Source organism: Salmo salar, unplaced genomic scaffold (genome assembly GCF_905237065.1).
Source record: "Salmo salar unplaced genomic scaffold, Ssal_v3.1, whole genome shotgun sequence".
Lineage (NCBI taxonomy): Eukaryota > Metazoa > Chordata > Actinopteri > Salmoniformes > Salmonidae > Salmo > Salmo salar.
Window position 1 is genome coordinate 37,625 of NW_025548413.1, and position 23,885 is coordinate 61,509.

The 23,885-nt window shown below is 40.6% G+C and overlaps 2 protein-coding genes across 2 annotated transcripts; both read left to right on the forward strand.

Moving 5' to 3' along the window:
- Nucleotides 1-3,322: 3,322 nt before the first annotated feature.
- Nucleotides 3,323-11,021, forward strand: LOC106597580 (protein NLRC3-like). The gene is made up of 5 exons (XM_045712353.1): nt 3,323-3,409; nt 7,826-8,279; nt 8,531-8,697; nt 8,799-10,763; nt 10,847-11,021. Exons 2-4 carry the CDS (start codon nt 7,852-7,854, stop codon nt 10,328-10,330), a joined length of 2,127 nt encoding a protein of 708 aa, XP_045568309.1. The 5' UTR covers nt 3,323-3,409; nt 7,826-7,851; the 3' UTR covers nt 10,331-10,763; nt 10,847-11,021.
- A 734-nt stretch (nt 11,022-11,755) lies between these two features.
- On the forward strand, nt 11,756-23,280 carry LOC106592908 (uncharacterized). Its single transcript, XM_045712354.1, has 14 exons — nt 11,756-11,923; nt 12,002-12,175; nt 12,439-12,612; nt 13,072-13,118; nt 13,253-13,820; nt 15,044-15,141; nt 15,761-15,798; nt 16,442-16,506; nt 16,639-16,853; nt 17,042-17,301; nt 17,459-17,582; nt 21,592-21,718; nt 21,796-21,825; nt 22,831-23,280. The coding sequence occupies exons 3-12, from the start codon at nt 12,602-12,604 to the stop codon at nt 21,609-21,611; spliced, it is 1,446 nt and encodes a 481-aa protein (XP_045568310.1). The 5' UTR covers nt 11,756-11,923; nt 12,002-12,175; nt 12,439-12,601; the 3' UTR covers nt 21,612-21,718; nt 21,796-21,825; nt 22,831-23,280.
- The last annotated feature ends 605 nt before the right edge of the window (nt 23,281-23,885 follow it).

Genomic DNA, 23,885 nt, shown 5'->3' on the forward strand with positions numbered 1-23,885 from the left:
TATGTAGAAGAACATTATCAATAACCATATCAGTGATACTGGTTATAAATGAGGTAGATAGATATACAGTATGTAGAAGAACATTATCAATAACCATATCAGTTATACTGGTTATAAATGAGGTAGATTGATATACAGTATGTAGAAGAACATTATCAATAACCGTATCAGTGATACTGGTGATAGATGAGGTAGATAGATATACAGTATGTAGAAGAACATTATCAATAACCATATCAGTTATACTGGTTATAAATGAGGTACATAGATATACAGTATGTAGAAGAACATTATCAATAACCATATCAGTTATACTGGTTATATATGAGGTAGATTGATATACAGTATGTAGAAGAACATTATCAATAACCATATCAGTTATACTGGTTATAAATGAGGTAGATTGATATACAGTATGTAGAAGAACATTATCAATAACCATATCAGTTATACTGGTTATAAATGAGGTAGATTGATATACAGTATGTAGAAGAACATTATCAATAACCATATCAGTTATACTGGTGATAGATGAGGTAGATTGATATACAGTATGTAGAAGAACATTATCAATAACCATATCAGTGATACTGGTTATAAATGAGGTAGATAGATATACAATATGTAGAAGAACATTATCAATAACCATATCAGTTATACTGGTGATAAATGAGGTAGATTGATATACAATATGTAGAAGAACATTATCAATAACCATATCAGTTATACTGGTTATAAATGCGGTAGATAGATATACAGTATGTAGAAGAACATTATCAATAACCATATCAGTGATACTGGTGATAGATGAGGTAGATTGATATACAGTATGTAGAAGAACATTATCAATAACCATATCAGTGATACTGGTGATAGATGAGGTAGATAGATATACAGTATGTAGAAGAACATTATCAATAACCATATCAGTTATACTGGTTATAAATGAGGTAGACTGATATACAGTATGTAGAAGAACATTATCAATAACCATATCAGTTATACTGGTTATAAATGAGGTAGATTGATATACAGTATGTAGAAGAACAATATCAATAACCATATCAGTTATATTGGTTATAAATGAGGTAGATAGATATACAGTATGCAGAAGAACAATATCAATAACCATATCAGTTATACTGGTTATAAATGAGGTAGATAGATATACAGTATGTAGAAGAACATTATCAATAACCATATCAGTTATACTGGTTATAAATGAGGTAGATAGATATACAGTATGTAGAAGAACATTATCAATAACCATATCAGTGATACTGGTGATAGATGAGGTAGATTGATATACAGTATGTAGAAGAACATTATCAATAACCATATCAGTTATACTGGTTATAATTGAGGTAGATAGATATACAGTATGTAGAAGAACATTATCAATAACCATATCAGTTATACTGGTGATAGATGAGGTAGATTGATATACAGTATGTAGAAGAACAATATCAATAACCATATCAGTTATACTGGTGATAAATGAGGTAGATTGATATACAATATGTAGAAGAACATTATCAATAACCATATCAGTTATACTGGTTATAAATGAGGTAGATAGATATACAGTATGTAGAAGAACATTATCAATAACCATATCAGTGATACTGGTGATAGATGAGGTAGATTGATATACAGTATGTAGAAGAACATTATCAATAACCATATCAGTGATACTGGTTATAAATGAGGTAGATAGATATACAGTATGTAGAAGAACATTATCAATAACCATATCAGTTACACTGGTGATAGATGAGGTAGATTGATATACAGTATGTAGAAGAACAATATCAATAACCATATCAGTTATATTGGTTATAAATGAGGTAGATAGATATACAGTATGTAGAAGAACAATATCAATAACCATATCAGTTATACTGGTTATAAATGAGGTAGATAGATATACAGTATTTTAGAAGAACATTATCAATAACCATATCAGTTATACTGGTTATAAATGAGGTAGATATATATACAGTATGTAAAACAACATTATCAATAACCATATCAGTTATACTGGTGATAGATGAGGTAGATTGATATACAGTATGTAGAAGAACAATATCAATAACCATATCAGTTATATTGGTTATAAATGAGGTAGATAGATATACAGTATGTAGAAGAACATTATCAATAACCAGACAGAGGCTCTCTGGATGTTTACTTTTTGCCAAAAACAAGAAAATAAAAATAAACCGTTAGTTTTATTAGAACATTGTAAAAACATTTTTTAAATTAATGATGATAGGTTAATATTTTAATATTGCATTTTTGTAACCAAACGTTCTAATATTTGTTTAGCGCCCCTGTCAGTCACAGGCCCTTAGAATTGTCCTATGTTTTTCCCCCATATGGCACCCCTGGGCCTATATGATATTTGGTGAGTATAGGCTTTATTCTGCAATAACAGGAAATGTATGCCTACTTCTAATTATTATAGAATGTAAAGAAACATCGTTTTTTGCTCGCCTTACTAACAGCCAATGATTGCATCCTGTTATTACATTAAGCCAGGTCTATCTGTTCTTTAGTTCTGAATAAGAGTCTCGTCATATATTCCCCATCTGCACCAGGCTACTACTAGTCTACTTTTGTCTTCTTACAATGCAAGACTTCAACCACTAGAAACTGGAAGGACGCCTGGTCTAAAGTTAGCGGGAGGATTAGCAAATTCTCATGTCAAGTTCACTTTTTATAAATGACAACATTTGCGTGAAAACTGGCACATGCATGTTTTGTGGCATATTTTGTGTGTAGACAACGTTTACAAATGTGGCCCTGGTATTTTACATAGAGCAAAATACTTGAAATAGCTTATCTATTTACTACTGTGAAGTGGGTTCAATTAAACGAGAGATGGGACGAATGGTAACCTCGTAGGCCTATATGCTACCTCGTGAGAATGAAAACATCACGGAAAAGGTGAGGAATTTATTATGCAATGATCATGGAAACGAAATAAATAAAAGTCTGGGAAATAGATGGCTATTTATAATTATTTTAAAATGCAAAGATAAACTAAATGGATGTTCTCTCTTCTCACTAACAGCAAATGATTACATCTTGTTATTGACCTTGTTATTGTTATGAATAAGCGTGTCCATCATATCCCACATTTACACCAAATACTAATCTACTTGCCTTCTTGAAATGCAATACTTCAACCACTAGAAACTGTGCATACACATGGTCTAAAGTTAGCGGGAAGGAGAGTGTGTGTGTGTGCATCTATGTGTCTGTCTGCGAGGGTGTTTTGTGTTTGTGTGTCTTCACATAAACCTATACCTGTTGAACCCGCCCACTGTGTTGAAACAAGGAAGTACATTTATAAGGAAGTAGAGGCAGAACTGGACACTGTCGGTCGAAGAAAAATGTTTCTGAGGTTTGTAGCGTTCTTTTACCATTTTATGTAGAAAAGTGTTTTGGAGAAGTTAGGCCATCGCAGAGAGAGGTGATTTAGGCAGTAAGACATCCGCAGAATTGTTAAGTTATTACAATACTGATTTCAACTTTCAATAATGATCATTTTAGGCTTCCTTACATTGATGCTGATTCATATTGATCAGCCTAGTCAATATTTATCAATGTTATATTATAGGCTACAGGGCTATGAGGTAGGGTATGGGGTTATATTATAGTCTACAGGGCTATGAGGTAGGGTATGGGGTTATATTATAGTCTACAGGGCTATGAGGTAGGGTATGGGGTTATATTATAGTCTACAGGGTTATGAGGTAGGGTATGGGGTTATATTATAGTCTACAGGGCTATGAGGTAGGGTATGGGGTTATATTATAGTCTACAGGGCTGTGAGGTAGGGTATGGGGTTATATTATAGTCTACAGGGTTATATTATAGTCTACAGGGTTATGAGGTAGCGTATGGGCGATTGACTCCACATGATCGTGATTATTGTCTTTGCGCTCTTTCACTTCCCTGAGAAAAACGTGTATCACGTCAACTAGTTTCTTTAAAAAAAAATCCTTCTCGTCAATTCGGCCAAGTAAAAGTGACGTGCAGCAATGGGTATTGAAACTAAATGAAGGAATAATGTGAAACGTTTATGCCGCGTTCACAACAACAGGGAACTCGGAAAAATACGATGTCAACGCTCGAGAAAGAGGGCAGTTCAAATCGATTTTTCTCAGTCGGATTTGGTTTTTTCCGAGTTCCCTGTTTGATGTGAATGCGACATTAGGTTGAGAAACTCAGAAAGGTGGTGATCTGCTTAGCTCACTAGTTACCACAGCCACAAAGTCAGAAGGTCCGCCTACCCGACCAATCAGATGAGGGAGTGTGATGACGCGTAATCTTACCCGACCAATCATATGGTTGCGGGAAACGCTGCGTTCTCCAAATGGTAAATCTCGAGTTCAAGTTCTGAGGACCAAATAACGAAATACATTCAGGAACAAGAATTGGCATCGTCACTAAAATTCATAACATTAGGAAAATACAAAAGTTTTTGCCAAAAAAGTAAGTTGTTTTTCTTTTTGTGGATAACTAGTATTTAAATGATTAGATCACCAGTTGTTTTTTACGCACTACAAAGCCTTGACCAGAATAACGCGCTCTCCCCACTATTTATTGTTTCTGCAGTCAGGATTCACCCTCTTTAGAGAATTATTGTGTCACTTATCTGCAGGTAATCGTTGTTTTGAGCTCAAAAAGCACCTCGTAGCTGTATGTAAACCAGGGAGATAAATGAACGGCTCGTTCACCGATGCAATTCGGTTACCGACGTTCACCAAACGATCCGTTCAAAAACAACCTTTCGTTACCGAACGACCATCACTAGTTGAAACAGGAAATACTAGTATAAAGAAGTAGAGGAAGTAACGGACGTTATCGTCGGAGAAACATGTTTCAGAGGTTTGTAGCGTTCTTTTACAATGTCATGTAGAAAAGGATTTTTGAGAAGTTAGGTTATCATAAAGAGAGAGATGATTTAGGGGGTAAGACATCCGCCAAGTTAATACAATATTGATTTAAACTTTCAATAATTATTATTTTAGGTTTATTTACATTGTTGTTGATTCATAGTGATCAGCCTAATCAATAAGATGTGATGTGATATAGGCTACAGGGCTATGAGGTATGGTATTATTGTTATAGGCTACAGGGCTATGAGGTATGGTATTATTGTTATAGGCTACAGGGCTATGAGGTATGGTATTATTGTTATAGGCTACAGGGCTATGAGGTATGGTATTATTGTTATAGGCTACAGGGCTATGAGGTATGGTATTATTGTTATAGGCTACAGGGCTATGAGGTATGGTATTATTGTTATAGGCTACAGGGCTATGAGGTATGGTATTATTGTTATAGGCTACAGGGCTATGAGGTATGGTATTATTGTTATAGGCTACAGGGCTATGAGGTATGGTATTATTGTTATAGGCTACAGGGCTATGAGGTATGGTATTATTGTTATAGGCTACAGGGCTATGAGGTATGGTATTATTGTTATAGGCTACAGGGCTATGAGGTATGGTATTATTGTTATAGGCTACAGGGCTATGAGGTATGGTATTATTGTTATAGGCTACAGGGCTATGAGGTATGGTATTATTGTTATAGGCTACAGGGCTATGAGGTATGGTATTATTGTTATAGGCTACAGGGCTATGAGGTATGGTATTATTGTTATAGGCTACAGGGCTATGAGGTATGGTATTATTGTTATAGGCTACAGGGCTATGAGGTATGGTATTATTGTTATAGGCTACAGGGCTATGAGGTATGGTATTATTGTTATAGGCTACAGGGCTATGAGGTATGGTATTATTGTTATAGGCTACAGGGCTATGAGGTATGGTATTATTGTTATAGGCTACAGGGCTATGAGGTATGGTATTATTGTTATAGGCTACAGGGCTATGAGGTATGGTATTATTGTTATAGGCTACAGGGCTATGAGGTATGGTATTATTGTTATAGGCTACAGGGCTATGAGGTAGGGTATTATTGTTATAGGCTACAGGGCTATGAGGTATGGTATTATTGTTATAGGCTACAGGGCTATGAGATAGGGTATTATTGTTATAGGCTACAGGGCTATGAGGTATGGTATTATTGTTATAGGCTACAGGGCTATGAGGTATGGTATTATTGTTATGTGATTGACAGCACATTAAGGTGATTATCTGTGGAAACTGACTCACTTTCACTTCCTGAAAGAAGACGTGCATCAGAATTATGTATAGCTGTCATTAAATAAAATAGTCCGTCTCGTCAAGTAAATGTGACGTTCAACAATGTGCATATAAACTATTTAAATGCGAGGCTAAATCACATGTTAAGTTTAAAGCTTTCTGGTGACAGATCAGGAAGGCGGTGGTCCGTTTGGCGAACTGCAGGTGCGCTCGATATAACGTCACCGGCTCATCTATGCGCATTGTGAACCCCGGGTTGAATCATCAGCACGCCTTTTCTCAGAATACAAACCCGGTGCGCCGGGCGAGATAAACTGATCGCACCTCAAGTGAACTCAAGCAGTGCATGGGTCTATTCACTAAACCAGGGATGGACAACTGGCGGCCCGGGACCAGTAATAAAACATTGTTTTGGAACTCAGTCTGGGTCTCAACTTACTGTTGACCGTTAGAATAATAGAAAACACATGGTTCAGTGTGTAAATGTGGTTGTGTATCAGCAGTCAGTCTATTAGCCCATGTTAGCTACATGTTTTTAGATGGTAAATTAGTCTAGCGGCTAAACTTGTAGTCAGCATGGTTGAATTACCAACCGGGGTGGGGCCCATTGATCATCAGTTGTCACATTAAAAACTGCTAACATTTGCCTCCACTCTGTGGCAACATGAGTAGAATTATCTGTATAACTGAAAATGTTTTCTTTGAATTGCAGGAAATTAGTTAGAAAATTGCTATATCATTTTCACTACGCCCCCATGGCAACATGTCCCCATGGCAACATGTGCAGGAGAAAGGGGGTTACTGATATACATTTTTATTTATAAATTATTAAATGATTAAAACTAGTAATTAGGTTACCAAATCTGAAACTAAAATGATTAAGAAACTCATTTGAAAAACTAAAACTATAGTAATTGATTCCAAAACAAAAATAAAAACTATCATAAATTATGTTCTGTTATTTTTCCCTTCTATACGTTGTCTGGTAAATGCTGCCAGGAGATGGTGATGTTTCAAATAGGCCTAACTTGTTCATCACTAGTCTCCCTAGACAGACAGGTTGCCTCCCACAATGTACCAATGTTCCTGCATGCAAGCAAAGATTGTCTATTATATTGAGAAGATAGAGACAGAGAGGAAGAGGCGAAGTGAGAGGATTTACTCTGCCCAAAATCTGTCTTTTATTTTATTTCACCTTTATTTAACCAGGTAGGCCAGTTGAGAACAAGTTCTATGAGAGTGTGGAGTTACGTGAGGCTTATTTGATCTAATAGAAGGTTTGTAATGTTTAGACTGTTACAGATGTACTGATATAAGTGGATGGATGTTGCATTCCGGTGTTATGATACTGATGATTTCTCTCCATAGATGGTTTGTTTATGTTTCTACGGTTGTGGTTAGATGGAGTAGAGCTGTAGGTCTACAGCTCCATCTAGAGGTTGAGTTGGGGACAACAGATGTTGACAAATGTCAGCTAATGGGGATCCAAGTCAAATCAAATGAATAACATATTGGACTGTGTATGTTTGAATACAATATGAAGTCTGATTTAACTCTTTGACCTCAGACAGTAAATGTGTTGTTAATGGTTCTTCAACAATGTTCAGAAATATTGACTGTTCTGTTATTTCTTATTGTAGCTGAGTGAGCTGTAACTTACATCAAAATGAGTCTCACTGGGGAGAGAGAGGAGACCACTGCCTCTAAAATGAGTCTCTCTGGGGAGAGAGAGGAGGAGACCACTGCCTCTAAAACGAGTCTCTCTGGGGGGAGAGAGGAAGAGACCACTGCCTCTAAAATGAGTCTCTCTGGGGAGAGAGAGGAGGAGACCACTGCCTCTAAAATGAGTCTCTCTGGGGAGAGAGAAGAGGAGACCACTGCCTCTAAAACGAGTCTCTCTGGGGAGAGAGAGGAGGAGACCACTGCCTCTAAAACGAGTCTCTCTGGGGAGAGAGAGGAAGAGACCACTGCCTCTAAAATGAGTCTTTCTGGGGAGAGAGGGGAGGAGACCACTGCCTCTAAAACGAGTCTCTCTGGGGAGAGAGAGGAGGGGACCACTGCCTCCAAAATGACTCAAGACACCAGTTCTAAGAGGTAAGAGATGACATGTAAAATATACAGTTCTCTTAAAAATATCAAACTAATGAAAAGTGTTCCCAAATTACATAAAATGTAGGTCTATATCATTCACTTAAAATGCCAGAAATGGATTTACCAATTGCAGACTGTATCTTTATAAAGAAACATCAGGACTTCTAGATGTTCCATTATACAGTTGTTAAAAGGAAGTAGATGAGGTATTGATGAGATATTGATGAGGTGATCTGTCTCCCTGTTTTGTTCAGTGTCCAGAAGCCCAGAGCAGAGTTACCTACAACCAGCCTGCTATCAATGAATAGTGATCAGCCACCTGCTTTCAGCCAGGAACCATTACCAGATGACAATAAGGAAGTGGAGAGTTTGGACAGTGAGGATGCATTAAAGATCACACACAACCTTCTGGACAGAAGAAGTAAGACTGTGTTTCATACAATATTACAAAGAACGGTACAAAGGCCTATATAAAACACACACACAAAGTTATGAGTCCCAACTCTCAATGTTTTCCTACAGGTCAAACTCTGCTGACAGTCCAACAAGACATTAAGGCTAAACTGAAACACAAGTATCAACACATATCTGAAGGAATTGGACACCATGGAAACCAAACTCTGTTAAAGGACATCTACACAGAGCTCTACATCACAGAGGGTGGAAGTGGAGGACTCAATAATGAACATGAGGTTAGACAGATAGAGATTGCATCCAAGAAACAAACCACACAAGAGACACCAATCAAATGCAACGACATCTTCAAGCCTTTACCTGGACAAGACAAACCTATCAGAACTGTGCTGACAAAAGGAATCGCTGGTGTTGGAAAAACAGTCTCTGTGCAGAAGGTCATCCTTGACTGGGCAGAGGGAAAAGCAAATCAGGACGTTCATTTCATGTTTCCTCTTCCTTTCCGTGATCTGAACCTGAAAAAGGACCAATACAGTCTGATGCAACTTCTTTCCCACTACTTCCCAGAGCTGAAAGAGATTGACAGCATTGAAGATGGTGAAACCAAAACTGTTTTCATTTTTGATGGTCTGGATGAGTGTCGACTTCCTCTAGACTTTAAAAACAATGAGAAGTGCTGTGATGTCATGAAGCCAACCTCAGTGGATGTGCTGCTGACAAACCTCCTCGAGGGGAATCTGCTTCCCTCTGCTCTCCTCTGGATAACCTCACGGCCTGCAGCAGCCAATCAGATCCCTCCTGAGTGTGTTGACCAGGTGACAGAGGTACGAGGGTTCAATGATCCACAGAAGGACGAGTACTTCAGGAAGAAAATCACAGATCAGAATCTGGCCAATGAAATCATCAAACACATGAAGACATCAAGGAGCCTCCACATCATGTGCCACATGCCAGTCTTCTGTTGGATATCAGCCACTGTCCTTGAGATGATACTGAAAGAGGCAGAGAAGGATGAAGTCCCCAAAACTCTGACCCAGATGTACTCACACTTCATTCTCATCCAAATCATTGTGAAGAACAAGAAGTACAACAAAGCCACAGAGACAAACCCAAAGGAACTGTCTCAGTCAGACAAAGAGATGATCCTGAAACTGGCAAAGCTGTCTTTCCAACAGCTGCAGAAGGGCAACCTGATCTTCTATGAGGAGGACCTGAGAGAGTGTGGCCTTGATGTCACAGAGGCATCAGTGTACTCAGCATTGTGTACAGAGATCTTTAAAGAAGAATCTGGGCTGTACCAAGAGAAGGTCTACAGCTTTGTGCATCTGAGCATTCAGGAGTTTCTAGCAGCAGTGCATGCTTTAGAATCATGTCTGGACAAGAAGGAAAATGTTTTCTCCCCCAAAGCAGTCACTAGTGATGATGATGATGATGATGATGATGATGATGATGATGATGATGATGATGATAGGAGGAGGAGGAGAACAAGGATGATGATGAGGAGGAGGAGGAGATTGATGATAAGCAGGACGAGGAGGAGGAGAACAATGACGAAGATGAGGATGATGATGACGACAATGATGAAGAGGAGTCATTCCAGTTGTTTTACTTACACAGGAGAGCAGTGGACGAGGCCTTGAAGAGTGAGAATGGACACCTGGACCTGTTCCTCCGCTTCCTTCTGGGTCTCTCACTGGAGTCCAATCAGAATCTGTTACGAGGCCTTCTGACACAGACAGGAAGTACAACACAGACCAATGAGGAAACAGTTGAGAGAACAGTCAGGTACCTTTCATACAAGATCAATGAGGAATCCTCACCAGAAAGGATCATCAACTTGTTCCACTGTCTGAATGAACTTGGTGCCAACTCTCTAGTTGAAGACATGCAGACCTCCCTGCGATCAGGAACTCTTTCAAAAACAAGACTAGAACCTGACCAATGTTCAGCCCTGGCCTACCTGTTACTGATGTCAGAGGAGGTGCTGGAGGAGTTTGACCTGAAGACATACAACACATCAGAGGAAGGTTATCAGAGGTTGCTGCCGGTAGTGAAAACCTGCAAGAGAGCACTGTAAGTTCTGTTATTGAGTTGATGTTTACAGTATCATTATAATGAAGGATTTGTATATCTAACAGATTATCTCCTCTCTCCAGACTGGATGGCTGTGAACTCGAAGATGAATCCTGTGAGACTCTGGCCTCAGCTCTGCAGACACCAAACTCCCCCCTGAGAGAACTGGACCTCAGCTACAATGACCTGGGAGACAGAGGAGTGGAGCTGCTCTGTGTTGGACTAACCAGTCCACTCTGCAACATACAGACACTAGTGTGAGTTAAATATCTTCAGTATCCACTGTCTTTATAGTGTTTATATATTTGTAGTTATGTTTTTAACATTATTTGAACATCTTAGTAAATATGCAGAAACATTAATCAAATGTGATAAATATATCAAACTAAGGTTAAATATATTGAGTGAGTTAGTGTGTTTTTAGTAAAAAATGTAAACTATAGGAACCAAGACTTAAAAAGAACTGATATTGGTCACAAGATGGAGGGAATGTTGGAACATAACTAACAAAATTAAAGTTAGCAAAAATATATGATTAATCCAGTATAAACTAATGTATAGAGTTTATTACACGAGACAAAATTAACAAATTGTACAGCAGAACAACAGAGTCATGTCTTAAGTGTAAAACTAACAATGAGTCAATAATTCATGCTTTCTGGGAATGCTATAATTCCATAAGTTATGTGCGGAGTTAGAAGTTGTCTGTCAGAAGTATTACAATGTAAACACGCTTTTAATCCGTCTGTCTGCATATTTCATGACATGGTATATGGAAGTGTAGAGAGAGACCCAATGAGCTGGACGATTCTCTTCTCATCACTCATCTTGTAAAAACATATACTACAAATATATGAAAATATGAAAATGGTTGTAAAAAGTTAACATTGGTTAATAATGTGTCCTTCTGTTGTTGTCTTAATGCATCTCATTATTCTTAATGTTTTGCATATTTAACAGTGTATTGACATATCTCCTCTCTCCAGACTGGCTGGCTGTAAACTCACATATGAATCCTGTGAGACTCTGGCCTCAGCTCTGCAGACACCAAACTCCCCCCTGAGAGAACTGGACCTCAGCTACAATGACCTGGGAGACAGAGGAGTGGAGCTGCTCTGTGTTGGACTAACCAGTCCACTCTGCAACATACAGACACTAGTGTGAGTTAAATATCTTCAGTATGAGTTATTATGTGGATGTTTTAAACATGTGTTAATCATGTTCTCTACTCCCTCTAGTCTAGGTCAGTGTGGTCTGACAGAGGGTTGCTGTTCAGTTCTGGCCTCAGTCCTGAGTTCACCCAACTCACAACTGAAACAACTGGAGCTGAGAGACAATGACCTGCAGGACTCAGGAGTTACACTGCTGTCTGCTGGACTGGAGGATCCAGACTGTAAACTACACACACTGGGGTAAGTACAGCTGTTTCAGTCAGGTCTGTACTGAGCTGAGTTACACTGCTGTCTGCTGGACTGGAGGATCCAGACTGTAAACTACACACACTGGGGTAAGTACAGCTGTTTCAGTCAGGTCGGTACTGAGCTTAGTAAAACAAATACTCTGAAAATCTGACGTTTCTTCACAATGTTTGTGTCATGGACAAATGTATGGGTGTCCTACAAGATGATTGACACCAGTACATCAACCTAGACAGCTGTTGTGTGTCTCTCTGTAGGCTGTCTGGCTGTCTGGTCACAGAGGAGGGCTGTGCTGCTCTGTCTTCAGCTCTGAGGTCAAACCCCTCCCACCTGAAAGAGCTGGACCTGAGCTACAATCACCCAGGAGACTCTGCAGGAGGACTGCTTTCAGCTGCTCTGGTGGATCCCACATATAAACTGATGAAGCTGAAGTAAGTCAGAATAGATGTCCAAATAGTGTGAGCAGTGGTTGTGTCATATGTAGTGATGTAGGGTCAGTAACATGAGGACATGATGGTAGAATTAAGGGGAAGTTTACTCAGCAGGCTGAGCACTCCAACACAGCATACATCATCACCACATGAATACTCTTCTTCTGCATCTCTGATATCCTGTTGGAATTGTACTCTGTTCTGTATGCAGTAGGTAGGATAGAATACCTGTATGTCTCTAGTAATGAATTGTACTCTGTTCTGTATGCAGTAGGTAGGATAGAATACCTGTATGTCTCTAGTAATGAATTGTACTCTGTTCTGTATGCAGTAGGTAGGATAGAATACCTGTATGTCTCTAGTGATGAACTTGGATAGTGCACCAGAACACAACAATATGGTTTAAATGTTGACAGCTTTATTAGGTCTTTGTCAGTCAATAACCTGTTTCTCCTACAGTGTGGATCATGGTGGAGAGTGCAGGCTGAAATCAGGGCTGAGGAAATGTAAGTCTTTAATCCTAATTAACTGAATATTCAGAACTATAGTAACATAGTAACTAATCAATTCTTGTTCTGTACCTACAAAACAACATTTTATATGAAGATGTGGTTTGATTCAACTCTCCTTTTGTCTACAGATGCCTGTCATCTCACCCTGGACCCAAATACAGTAAACCCAAACCTGATACTGTCTGAGGGGAACAGGAAGGTGACACGGGTGGAAGAGATGCAGCATTATGAAGACCATCCAGACAGATTTGACTATCATCCCCAAGTTCTCTGCAGAGAAGGCTTATCTGGATCTCGTTATTACTGGGAGGTGGAGAGGGATGGTGACATGGATGGTGACATGGCTTACATTGGTGTGGTGTACAAAGGAATGAACAGGAAGGGAGGGGTGCTTCACAGTGGTATTGGAACCAATAGGAAGTCCTGGTGTTTAATCTGCTTTGATGGCTTCTACTCATTTAACCATGCTGGAGTCAGTAGGAGATCCATCTCTGATCCTCATTCTAACAGAGTTGGAGTGTATCTGGACTGGCCAGCTGGTACTTTGTCCTTCTATAGTGTGTCCTCCTCTGGTACACTGACACACCTTTACACATTCTACTCCACATTCACTGAACCCCTCTATCCTGGGTTTGGGGTTTGCTCCTCCTCCTCCTCAGTGACCCTGTGTCAGATAGATGACCAACACATTCAGAGGTGAGTCATAGCGATGTTTTATCATTTGTTTCATCATTTCTATAATTACATTAGTAGTGGTGTGTTTTAATGTGTTCTGTTGGACCTACAGACAGTTAGATTAGTAGCAGTGGTGTGTTTTAATGTGTTCTGTTGGACCTACAGACAGTTAGATTAGTAGTAGTGGTGTGTTTTAATGTGTTCTGTTGGACCTACAGACAGTTAGATTAGTAGTAGTGGTGTGTTTTAATGTGTTCTGTTGGACCTACAGACAGTTAGATTAGTAGCAGTGGTGTATTTTAATGTGTTCTGTTGGACCTACAGACAGTTAGATTAGTAGTAGTGGTGTGTTTTTATGTGTTCTGTTGGACCTACAGACAGTTAGATTAGTAGTAGTGGTGTGTTTTAATGTGTTCTGTTGGACCTACAGACAGTTAGATTAGTAGTAGTGGTGTGTTTTAATGTGTTAGTAGATTCCTGTCCTCTATTTAATTTCAGTCTGTTAAATAGAACAGCCTCTCTGTTATGTCATTCTCTCTCTAACCACTAGAGGGCATCAGAACCTGTTAAATAGAACAGCCTCTCTGTAATGTCATTCTCTCTCTAACCACTAGAGGGCATCAGAACCTGTTGAATAGAACAGCCTCTCTGTAATGTCATTCTCTCTCTAACCACTAGAGGGCATCAGAACCTGTTAAATAGAACAGCCTCTCTGTAATGTCATTCTCTCTCTAACCACTAGAGGGCATCAGAACCTGGTAAATAGAACAGCCTCTCTGTAATGTCATTCTCTCTCTAACCATTAGAGGGCATCAGAACCTGTTAAATAGAACAGCCTCTCTGTAATGTCATTCTCTCTCTAACCACTAGAGGGCATCAGAACCTGTTAAATAGAACAGCCTCTCTGTAATGTCATTCTCTCTCTAACCACTAGAGGGCATCAGAACCTGTTAAATAGAACAGCCTCTCTGTAATGTCATTCTCTCTCTAACCACTACCTGGTGACTTCACACCTCTAAGGGCTTTCCTCAAGATATGCAATGTCACCTGTCAGTATTGCCTATATGAAAGTTGACATAGTGGGTTATGTCACATTTAGGCAATGTGCCCTACATAGGGAGTTGTTCTCTCACCCCATATAAACTTGTTGTATGTCTTATGAAGACTGTATGTATGCTATATGAAGCCTTTATAAGTTGTATTTAGTTTAATCTCAGTCTATCCTTCTGCTTTACCAACACCAGAGACCATGGTGGAGAGAGTTGGATCAAGCCTGGACCTGAGGACACCAGAGACCATGGTGGAGAGAGTTGTATCAAGCCTGGACCTGAGAAATGTGACTGTTAGTAACTGATAATTGTTTTTAAATCAAAATTGTTTTAAGCGTTCATTGTAGTTGAGTCCCAGGCAAGGAACACAATCATGATCTATTTGGTCAAAACAAACTTAAAGGTATAGTCAGCAATATGACGTAGATGCACAAACTAAACAGCATAGTGGGTCAATTTCTACAACAACTAAGAGTGTTGGAGCACAAGGCTAAAATTCTCTGCTGTTTTGGTCCCGTGGCTAACACTCTGTTAGAGAGTGAAGAGAACCCTTCCACATAGGCAGATACTGTGTGTGACTGTGTGAGAGAGAAGTCAGGCATCTTGCTCATCACAATATCTGTGGTGCTGCTCGTACAAAATCATTTAGCTGACTCTACCTTTAAGCTCTCATCCTAGGATCTACCAGAAATCAGGCCCCAACATCTACAAAACATGGACCAGAACGATGTTGTTTCCTGCTTCCACAAACATTAATTAATATAACACTAATGTCAGATTATGGTATGCTAATGAGTGTACATTCTGAGACTGTTGATCACTTATATTCATTTTTATTACAAGTCTATTTAATAATTATTCATTCAATATTCCATGAGATTGTACATTTTAAATAACTACTTTTGACTTCAGGGATTCCTCAGAGCTGTAAGACTTGTGACCATGTTGAGGTAAGTCATAATGTCAATTCTTACTTTTACATACCTGCAGGAGTCAGGTACAGTCTCAAAGCCAGGTGTGTACTGACCAACCATTCATACTGGGATATAGACAGTCCTGTGTTCTGCTTTAGTAATATAAACACAGTCTCAAAGCCAGGTGTGTAGTGACCAACCATTCATACTGGGATATAGACAGTCCTGTGTTCTGCTTTAGTAATATAAACACAGTCTCAAAGCCAGGTGTGTACTGACCAACCATTCATACTGGGATATAGACAGTCCTGTGTTCTGCTTTAGTAATATAAACACAGTCTCAAAGCCAGGTGTGTACTGACCAACCATTCATACTGGGAAATAGACAGTCCTGTGTTCTGCTTGTAGTCATGCAGGATTTTAGCTGTTGTCATATTTTGTCATTTGACAGTTTATTTGATAAATCACCAGCATTCCATGTAACATTGAATAAATACATTAGATTAGTTACTTTGGTTAATGGGCCAGTTTCCCAGACACAGATTAAGTCTAGTCCTGGACCTTAAAGAACTTTCTATTGAAACTTCCATTGAGCATGCTTTTTAGTCCAGCACTAGACTCAATCTGTGTCCAGGAAACAGGCCCCATATGTATTACTGACATGCTTGTCCTTGTTCAGGACTCCACACACTGGCTTCAGATTGAACCCTTGACTTCCACTGTCCAGGGAGTTACAATGTTCAGGTAAAATAACTACTTTTAATATTTCATTCTACTTGCTAGTGTATTTCCCCATTACCTTTGGGAATAGTCTTCTAATCCAACATCTCCATTTGACCATTGACCCTCTCTACCATATCTTGTTGTTGCCCTCAGACACAGGACACCCAAAGGGAGTTATGAGTGCACAGTGTCTGGGCTCCGCTGGCTGTGTGAGAGAGATGTCATTCTGAAGTATCACTTCAGGAACTGGGAACCCTACAGTCAACTTCTGAAAGACATGCAGTACACACAAGGTGGTCCATTGCTGGACATCACTATGGAGTTAGGTGAACTGGAGGAAGTTCATGTGCCACACTGTGTCTGTTTAGGTAAAACCATATAGAAATAGTATTCAGAAAGACATTTCCATGTAACTGAGTTTCACTTCCTAAATGAATGAATGAACTATTCTGGGAGTTTGAGTTTACTGTGATCTGGTACTGCATATTCTTTGTGTTTTAGTTGGATGAATAATACAATATTTGTCTTTCTGTCTCCTTTTTATTGTGTTGTTCAGGGACCAACCCTTCCTTGAGGAATGAGATGAAGATTCTTCATGTAGAGGAACATGGAGTGTCTTTAGAGGAAGTGCATGAGGTCACCAGATTCCATGCTAAGATTCTCCATCCCAAGTTCTCAGCTATCTCTGTTATACTGAGATATATATTTTCTTGGAACGTAGATGTCCACTGTGAGCTGATGCTCTATCTGACAGTGAAAAGGGAAACACTAATTCCACGTCTATACCTGTTCCCCAGTAACCCCGGCCAAATGCAGGTGAGGTATCATTATTATAGAGATGACCTTAACTAACCAGTGGTGCAGTTTATGTTGACACTCATTAAATGAAGATAAGTGTGTTGCTAGTTTTCTGAATAATGTTTGAATTAGACTATACATTGACTGGCTGTGTATTCCATGCCTCGTTTCACAGGCTGTGGAAGAACAGGAATCAAAGTTTCAAGGGTCTAAAAGGATTCCCATCACAAGACCAGAGCAGTCCTTCAAACTGAATAGTTCCTTCAGACTGAACATTCCCTGTTCTACCTCCATCACCGGTACAGTTTTTGCAGACTAAGAACATGAATCTGACATTTAAGTCACATCTCTCTCTCTCTCTCTCTCTCTCTCTGTCTCTCTCTGTCTCTGTCTCTGTCTCTCTCTCTCTCTCTCTCTCTATGCTGGCAGTGTTTGGTGCATGCTGGGTATCGTATGAGCGAGTGTGAGTGTTGTCTGGAGTTAGATCGCCTGTGGTTTCTTTCTTGTTTACTTTTCTTGGTGGTTTTCCTTTTTCTGCTGATTCAGGTTTTTTTCAGTGGTAGAATTAGATATATTGTATTTCTTGTTGAATTGTCCTGGTTTTGGTGGGGATGGCGACCCACATGGGGTCGTTGTCCCTGCCACTTGGGCACGGCTTGAGGTGTGTTACTGAAGCTACTGTCACTGTGGAGGAGTATCTGGTCTCAGTAGGAGAGAAGGTAGACTATGAAAAAGTTACGCCGCTTTTTCTCCGTCAACAAGGGTTACGATTTTGAATGTACCGCCTTTTATTGCAAATGAGCGATTGGAACGCGAGTTATTGCGGTTTGGGAAATTGGGTTTCAAACACTCGACTCTGAAAAAGGTTGTTGTTTCGGCGACAGGTGTTTATGTTTTTGGATTCACCGGAGCAGACTTTGGAGTTATCATTTAAAGTCAAGTATGACATCAGACTGTATATGGCTTATGCTAGTACGGGTAGTCAACAGTGATTTGAGTGTGGGGATGTTGGCCATAAGTGACATGCTTGCAGGTGGTCCTCGTAACGCCTGGACTCACTGATGTAGGGAGAGGTGGGCTGACAGTGGTAGGAGCAGCCACAAGCACCTGTTGCTGAGGAACAAGTTGTTTGTGTTGAGGGTACTGAGTTGCAGTTTGTAACAGAGGGGAACATAGCGTCTGATGTGCAGCAGAACATTTTTGTTGTAGGAGCTCAGGATGGATCTGGGGAGCCATTTCCCCAGACTGGTGAGAAGATGCCCAGTACGCGTGATGGAGTACAGGAGGGGTTTAGGTGGGTCTAGTTTCCCAGGTAGTGGAGGAGATGCCCGGTACGAGTAATGGGGTACAGGAGGGGGTTCAGGTGGAGCTAGTCTCCCAGGTAGTGGAGGAGATGTCCACTACTGGTAATGGGGTACAGGAGGGGGTTCAGGTGGGGCTAGTCTCCTAGGCAGTGGAGGAGATGCCGGTACGTGTAATGGGGTACAGGAGGGGGTTCAGGTGGAGCTAGTCTCCCAGGTAGTGGAGGAGATGTCCACTACTAGTAATGGGGTACAGGAGGGGGTTCAGGTGGGGCTAGTCTCCTAGGTAGTGGAGGAGATGCCCGGTACGAGTAATGTGGTACAGGTGAGGAGTGTTGAGAGGGATGTGGCAGAGGGGAGTCAGGGGTCTGTGTCCTCAGTTGAGGAGGATCAGGAGAAGGATATGGATATTTCTGATATGATAGCAGCTGGCGATGACTCAATCAATCAAGGTCAGACAGGTTGTATGTATCTGATCTCTACTGTAGTAGTTAATGAAGGTGGTGTTTGTGCAGCAAGGTTAGACAGGTTATATGTATCTGATCACTACTGTAGTAGTTAATGAAGGTGGTGTCGGTGCAGCAAGGTTAGACAGGTTGTATGTATCTGATCTCTACTGTAGTAGTTAATGAAGGTGGTGTTTGTGCAGCAAGGTTAGACAGGTTATATGTATCTGAGCTCTACTGTAGTAGTTAATGAAGGTGGTGTCGGTGCAGCAAGGTTAGACAGGTCGTATGTATCTGATCTCTACTGTAGTAGTTAGTGAAGGTGGTGTCGGTGCAGCAAGGTTAGGCAGGTCGTATGTATCTGATCTCTACTGTAGTAGTTAATGAAGGTGATGTCGGTGCAGCAAGGTTAGACAGGTCGTATGTATCTGATCTCTACTGTAGTAGTTAATGAAGGTGGTGTCGGAGCAGCAAGGTTAGGCAGGTCGTATGTATCTGATCTCTACTGTAGTAGTTAATGAAGGTGGTGTCGGTGCAGCAAGGTTAGACAGGTTATATGTATCTGATCTCTACTGTAGTAGTTAATGAAGGTGGTGTCAGTGCAGCAAGGTTAGACAGGTTATATGTATCTGATCTCTACTGTAGTAGTTAATGAAGGTGGTGTCGGTGCAGCAAGGTTAGACAGGTTATATGTATCTGATCTCTACTGTAGTAGTTAATGAAGGTGGTATCGGTGCAGCAAGGTTAGACAGGTTATATGTATCTGATCTCTACTGTAGTAGTTAATGAAGGTGGTGTCAGTGCAGCAACGTTAGACAGGTTATATGTATCTGAGCTCTACTGTAGTAGTTAATGAAGGTGGTGTCGGTGCAGCAAGGTTAGACAGGCTGTATGTATCTGATCACTACTGTAGTAGGGTTGACATTACTCCTGAGGGTTTTTCTGATCACCATATTGTTACTGTTGATATTCACTTGTCCTGTCCATGAAGGTCATCATCTTATTGGTATTTTAATGTGAAGATTTTACATGACGCCATGTTTTGGGAAAAGTTTTTGTTGTTCTGGAAAACATTGAGGGTTATTAATTAGAATTTTTGAATCCTTGAGACAATGGTGGGAGGTTGGGAAGGCCCAAATATGTGTGTCTTGTCAACAGTATACTGCTCTGTCTTGTATTGAAGTTAAAGAGACTATCAGGGCCCTTGAACAGGACATCAAATCTATTGAATTGAAGTTGCTCACTCAGAGGGACCCCGGAGCCCCTGGCATCGATGTTTTACCATCTGAGTTCTATAAACACTGGGGTGCTACCCCCGCTGTCTATTGGGGGGGATTTTTATGAAGTGGTGTGTGCATCTTTTCATGAGGATTCTCTTCCTGTATCCTGTCAACGTACTGTGCTTTCATTGTTGCCAAAAGAGGGGGATTTGGCCCTTTAAAATAACTGGTGACCTGTTGCATTGCTGTGTGCAGAATATAAAATGATATCTAAGTGTCTCTCAAACAGGTTCAAAGAATATCTGGGGCTGTTGGTCCACAAGGACCAGTCTGACTGTGTACCTGACCGCTCTATCGTTGAGAACTTGTTTCTGATAAGAGATGTTTTTGACATTTGTAAACTGTCTGATGTGAATGTGGGTTTACTTTCTTTGGATCAGGAGAAGGCTTTTGACCGTGTGGACCACCAGTACTTGTTCAAAACAATGAAAGCCTTTGGGTTTGGGGATGTTTTTTTGTCTTGGATGAGTTTACTGTATGCTGGGGGCATCATGTATGATGAAGGTGGGGGGTTGGGTTGAGCTGCCCCATCCCTATCCATAGGGGTATTAGGCAGGGATGCCCAATTTCAGGGCAGTTATATTGTCTGGCAATTGAACCAATGCTTTGTTTTCTAAGAGCGAGGCTTACTGGTTTCTCTGTGGCAGGGGTAATGAAGGATCCCACGATAGCACTGTCTGCGTATGCAGATGACGTGACAGTTTTTATTACAGGGGGTGAGGATGTTAAGGTTCTCTCAAACGCTCTAAAGATGTGTGAGGGGGTCTCCTCAGGTAGAGTTAATTGGGGAAAGAGTGAATCGCTGTGGGCAGGTCAGCTTCAGATAGGGTCCACTCCACGGTTGGGATGAAGACTGTTCTTACAGTGTCCCATGTTGGTGGGGATGATTGACTTGATCACTAGCTGATTCTCAGGTGTGGGAGAGGTTTTCTCTTCCCAAATGTTTATATTTGGGACAAAGTACAGGTTTAGTAGAAGGGGTGAAGTTCTCTTAACTTTGTGTCAGGGGCAGCTAAATTAGCAATTTGAAAAACATGAAAGAACAGTATTCGAGGACAGGGGTCTGTGGACGTGGTGGGAATGCTGGAGGGGATGTTGGCAGCGAGACTGAGGGTTGAGTTTGCCTGTTACAAAATGGTTAACATTGATCTGTTTGAGTATATGGGGTATTCAGAGGCTGTTGTGTTGAGTTACTGTGGAGGAAGATTTGGTGTTGTGTTTTTAATTGATGTTTAACCATGTTTTTGTTTAACCTGTCTCTCTCTCCCTCTCTCTCTCCAGAGGATTCGTCTCATACATAGAGACACCACACCAAGCTTTTTCAAGGTGGTTATGGAAATTACAGGGATTGAGATGGAGTTAATCGGTGATGATGAGAGGATAGTATGGAAAGAAATTGTACCAACAGGTAGGAGAATATGTCAATCATAACTTTTTCTGACAGATGCTATTTAGAGTGATATAACCTATTTTTGTTTCTTTCAGATGAATTCATCACTGACACCCATTCAACTAGTAAGTAAACATGAGAGATACAAACCAATGACTTGAGGGTCAGTCAACATGGTTTACTGTAGGACCTGGACTAGTCCTGATTATAAAAGACTGTCTTCAAGAACAATGACATCTCCTCCAGGACTTGATGTAGATTAGCCTGGTTCTGAATGACCCAATGACATCTCCTCCAGGACTTGATGTAGATTAACCTGGTTCTGAATGACCCAATTACATCTCTTCCAAGACTTTATGTAGATTAGCCTGGTTCTGAATGGCCCAATGACATCTCCTCCAGGACTTGATGTAGATTAACCTGGTTCTGAATGACCCAATGACATCTCCTCCAGGACTTGGTGTAGATTAGCCGGGTTCTGAATGACCCAATGACATCTCCTCCAGGACTTGATGTAGATTAACCTGGTTCTGAATGACCCAATGACATCTCCTCCAGGACTTGGTGTAGATTAGCCTGGTTCTGAATGACCAAATGACATCTCTTCCAAGACTTTATGTAGATTAGCCTGGTTCTGAATGGCCCAATGACATCTCCTCCAGGACTTGATGTAGATTAGCCTGGTTCTGAATGACCCAATGATGTCTCCTCCAGGACTTGATGTATATTAGCCTGGTTCTGAGTGCCCCAATGACATCTCCTCCAGGACTTGATGTAGATTAACCTGGTTCTGAATGACCCAATGACATCTCCTCCAGGACTTGATGTAGATTATTAACCTGGTTCTGAATGACCCAATGACATCTCCTCCAGGACTTGATGTAGATTAACCTGGTTCTGAATGACCCATGACATCTCCTCCAGGACTTGATGTAGAGTAGCCTGGTTCTGAATGCTCCAGACTGTTTTTCTATGTCTGTGAAACCGTCCCTAAATGTGAATATGTGATATGTTCAGGTCGTTATTGTAAAAGATAATGTTTTCTCAATACTTTTATTTTAGGAGTCTGCTTCTAAATTACTGAAATGTAAATGTACAAATGTAGTTATTTTGTAACCTGACTCTCTCAGGTGCTGTGTTGGGGGCAGGAGGTCCGGCTGAGAGCAGTCTGACTGGTTCTGCAGAGCAGCAGCTGCGTTCTGTACGGACAGAGTTTGTGAAACGAGTGTCAAGACCTGCCCTGAATGAACTGCTGGACGGACTCCTGCAACACACAGTCATCAACCAGGAGGAAATGGAGTCAGTGAAGGTGATAGCTGAGAGGGCAGAGAAGGCACGTGACATCATCGACATGGTGTTGAGAAAAGGAAATGAGTCAAGTTCCAGGATGATCAACCTTCTTGGGGAGCTGGACCCCTGTCTTTGGTCACAGCTTCAGATCAACAGTGTTGGAGAACCAACCTAATGGCAGAATGGATAGTAACAGTGTTGGGGTACCATCCTAATGGTAGAATGGATAGTAACAGTGTTGGGGTACCAACCTAATGGTAGAATGGATAGTAACAGTGTTGGGGTACCAACCTAATGGTAGAATGGATAGTAACAGTGTTGGGGTACCAACCTAATGGTAGAATGGATAGTAACAGTGTTGGGGTACCATCCTAATGGTAGAATGGATAGTAACAGTGTTGGGGTACCAACCTAATGGTAGAATGGATAGTAACAGTGTTGGGGTACCAACCTAATGGTAGAATGGATAGTAACAGTGTTGGGGTACCAACCTAATGGTAGAACTGATAGTAACAGTGTTGGGGTACCAACCTAATGGTAGAATGGATAGTAACAGTGCTGGGGTACCAACCTAATGGTAGAATGGATAGTAACAGTGTTGGGGTACCAACCTAATGGTAGAATGGATAGTAACATTGTTGCGGTACCAACCTAATGGTAGAATGGATAGTAACAGTGTTGGGCTACCAACCTAATGGTAGAATGGATAGTAACAGTGCACAAATGTTATGGAGAAAAAAACATTTTATATATTGTGTGTGTTTGACGACCCTCCCGCTCTGTCACTCTGTGACGACCCTCCCGCTCTGTCACTCTGTGACGACCCTCCCGCTCTGTCACACTGTGACGACCCTCCCGCTCTGTCACACTGTGACGACCCTCCCGTTCTGTCGCA

Bases quoted from the DNA above. Each gene is read 5' to 3' on its own strand.
- LOC106597580 (XM_045712353.1), top strand. From the start codon at position 7,852: ATGAGTCTCACTGGGGAGAGAGAGGAGACCACTGCCTCTAAAATGAGT. The intron at 8,280-8,530 runs GTAAGAGATGAC...TGTTTTGTTCAG, and splicing joins CAAGACACCAGTTCTAAGAG to TGTCCAGAAGCCCAGAGCAG. The intron at 8,698-8,798 runs GTAAGACTGTGT...GTTTTCCTACAG, and splicing joins CAACCTTCTGGACAGAAGAA to GTCAAACTCTGCTGACAGTC.
- LOC106592908 (XM_045712354.1), top strand. The intron at 13,821-15,043 runs GTGAGTCATAGC...TACCAACACCAG, and splicing joins GATGACCAACACATTCAGAG to AGACCATGGTGGAGAGAGTT. The intron at 15,799-16,441 runs GTAAGTCATAAT...GTCCTTGTTCAG, and splicing joins AGACTTGTGACCATGTTGAG to GACTCCACACACTGGCTTCA.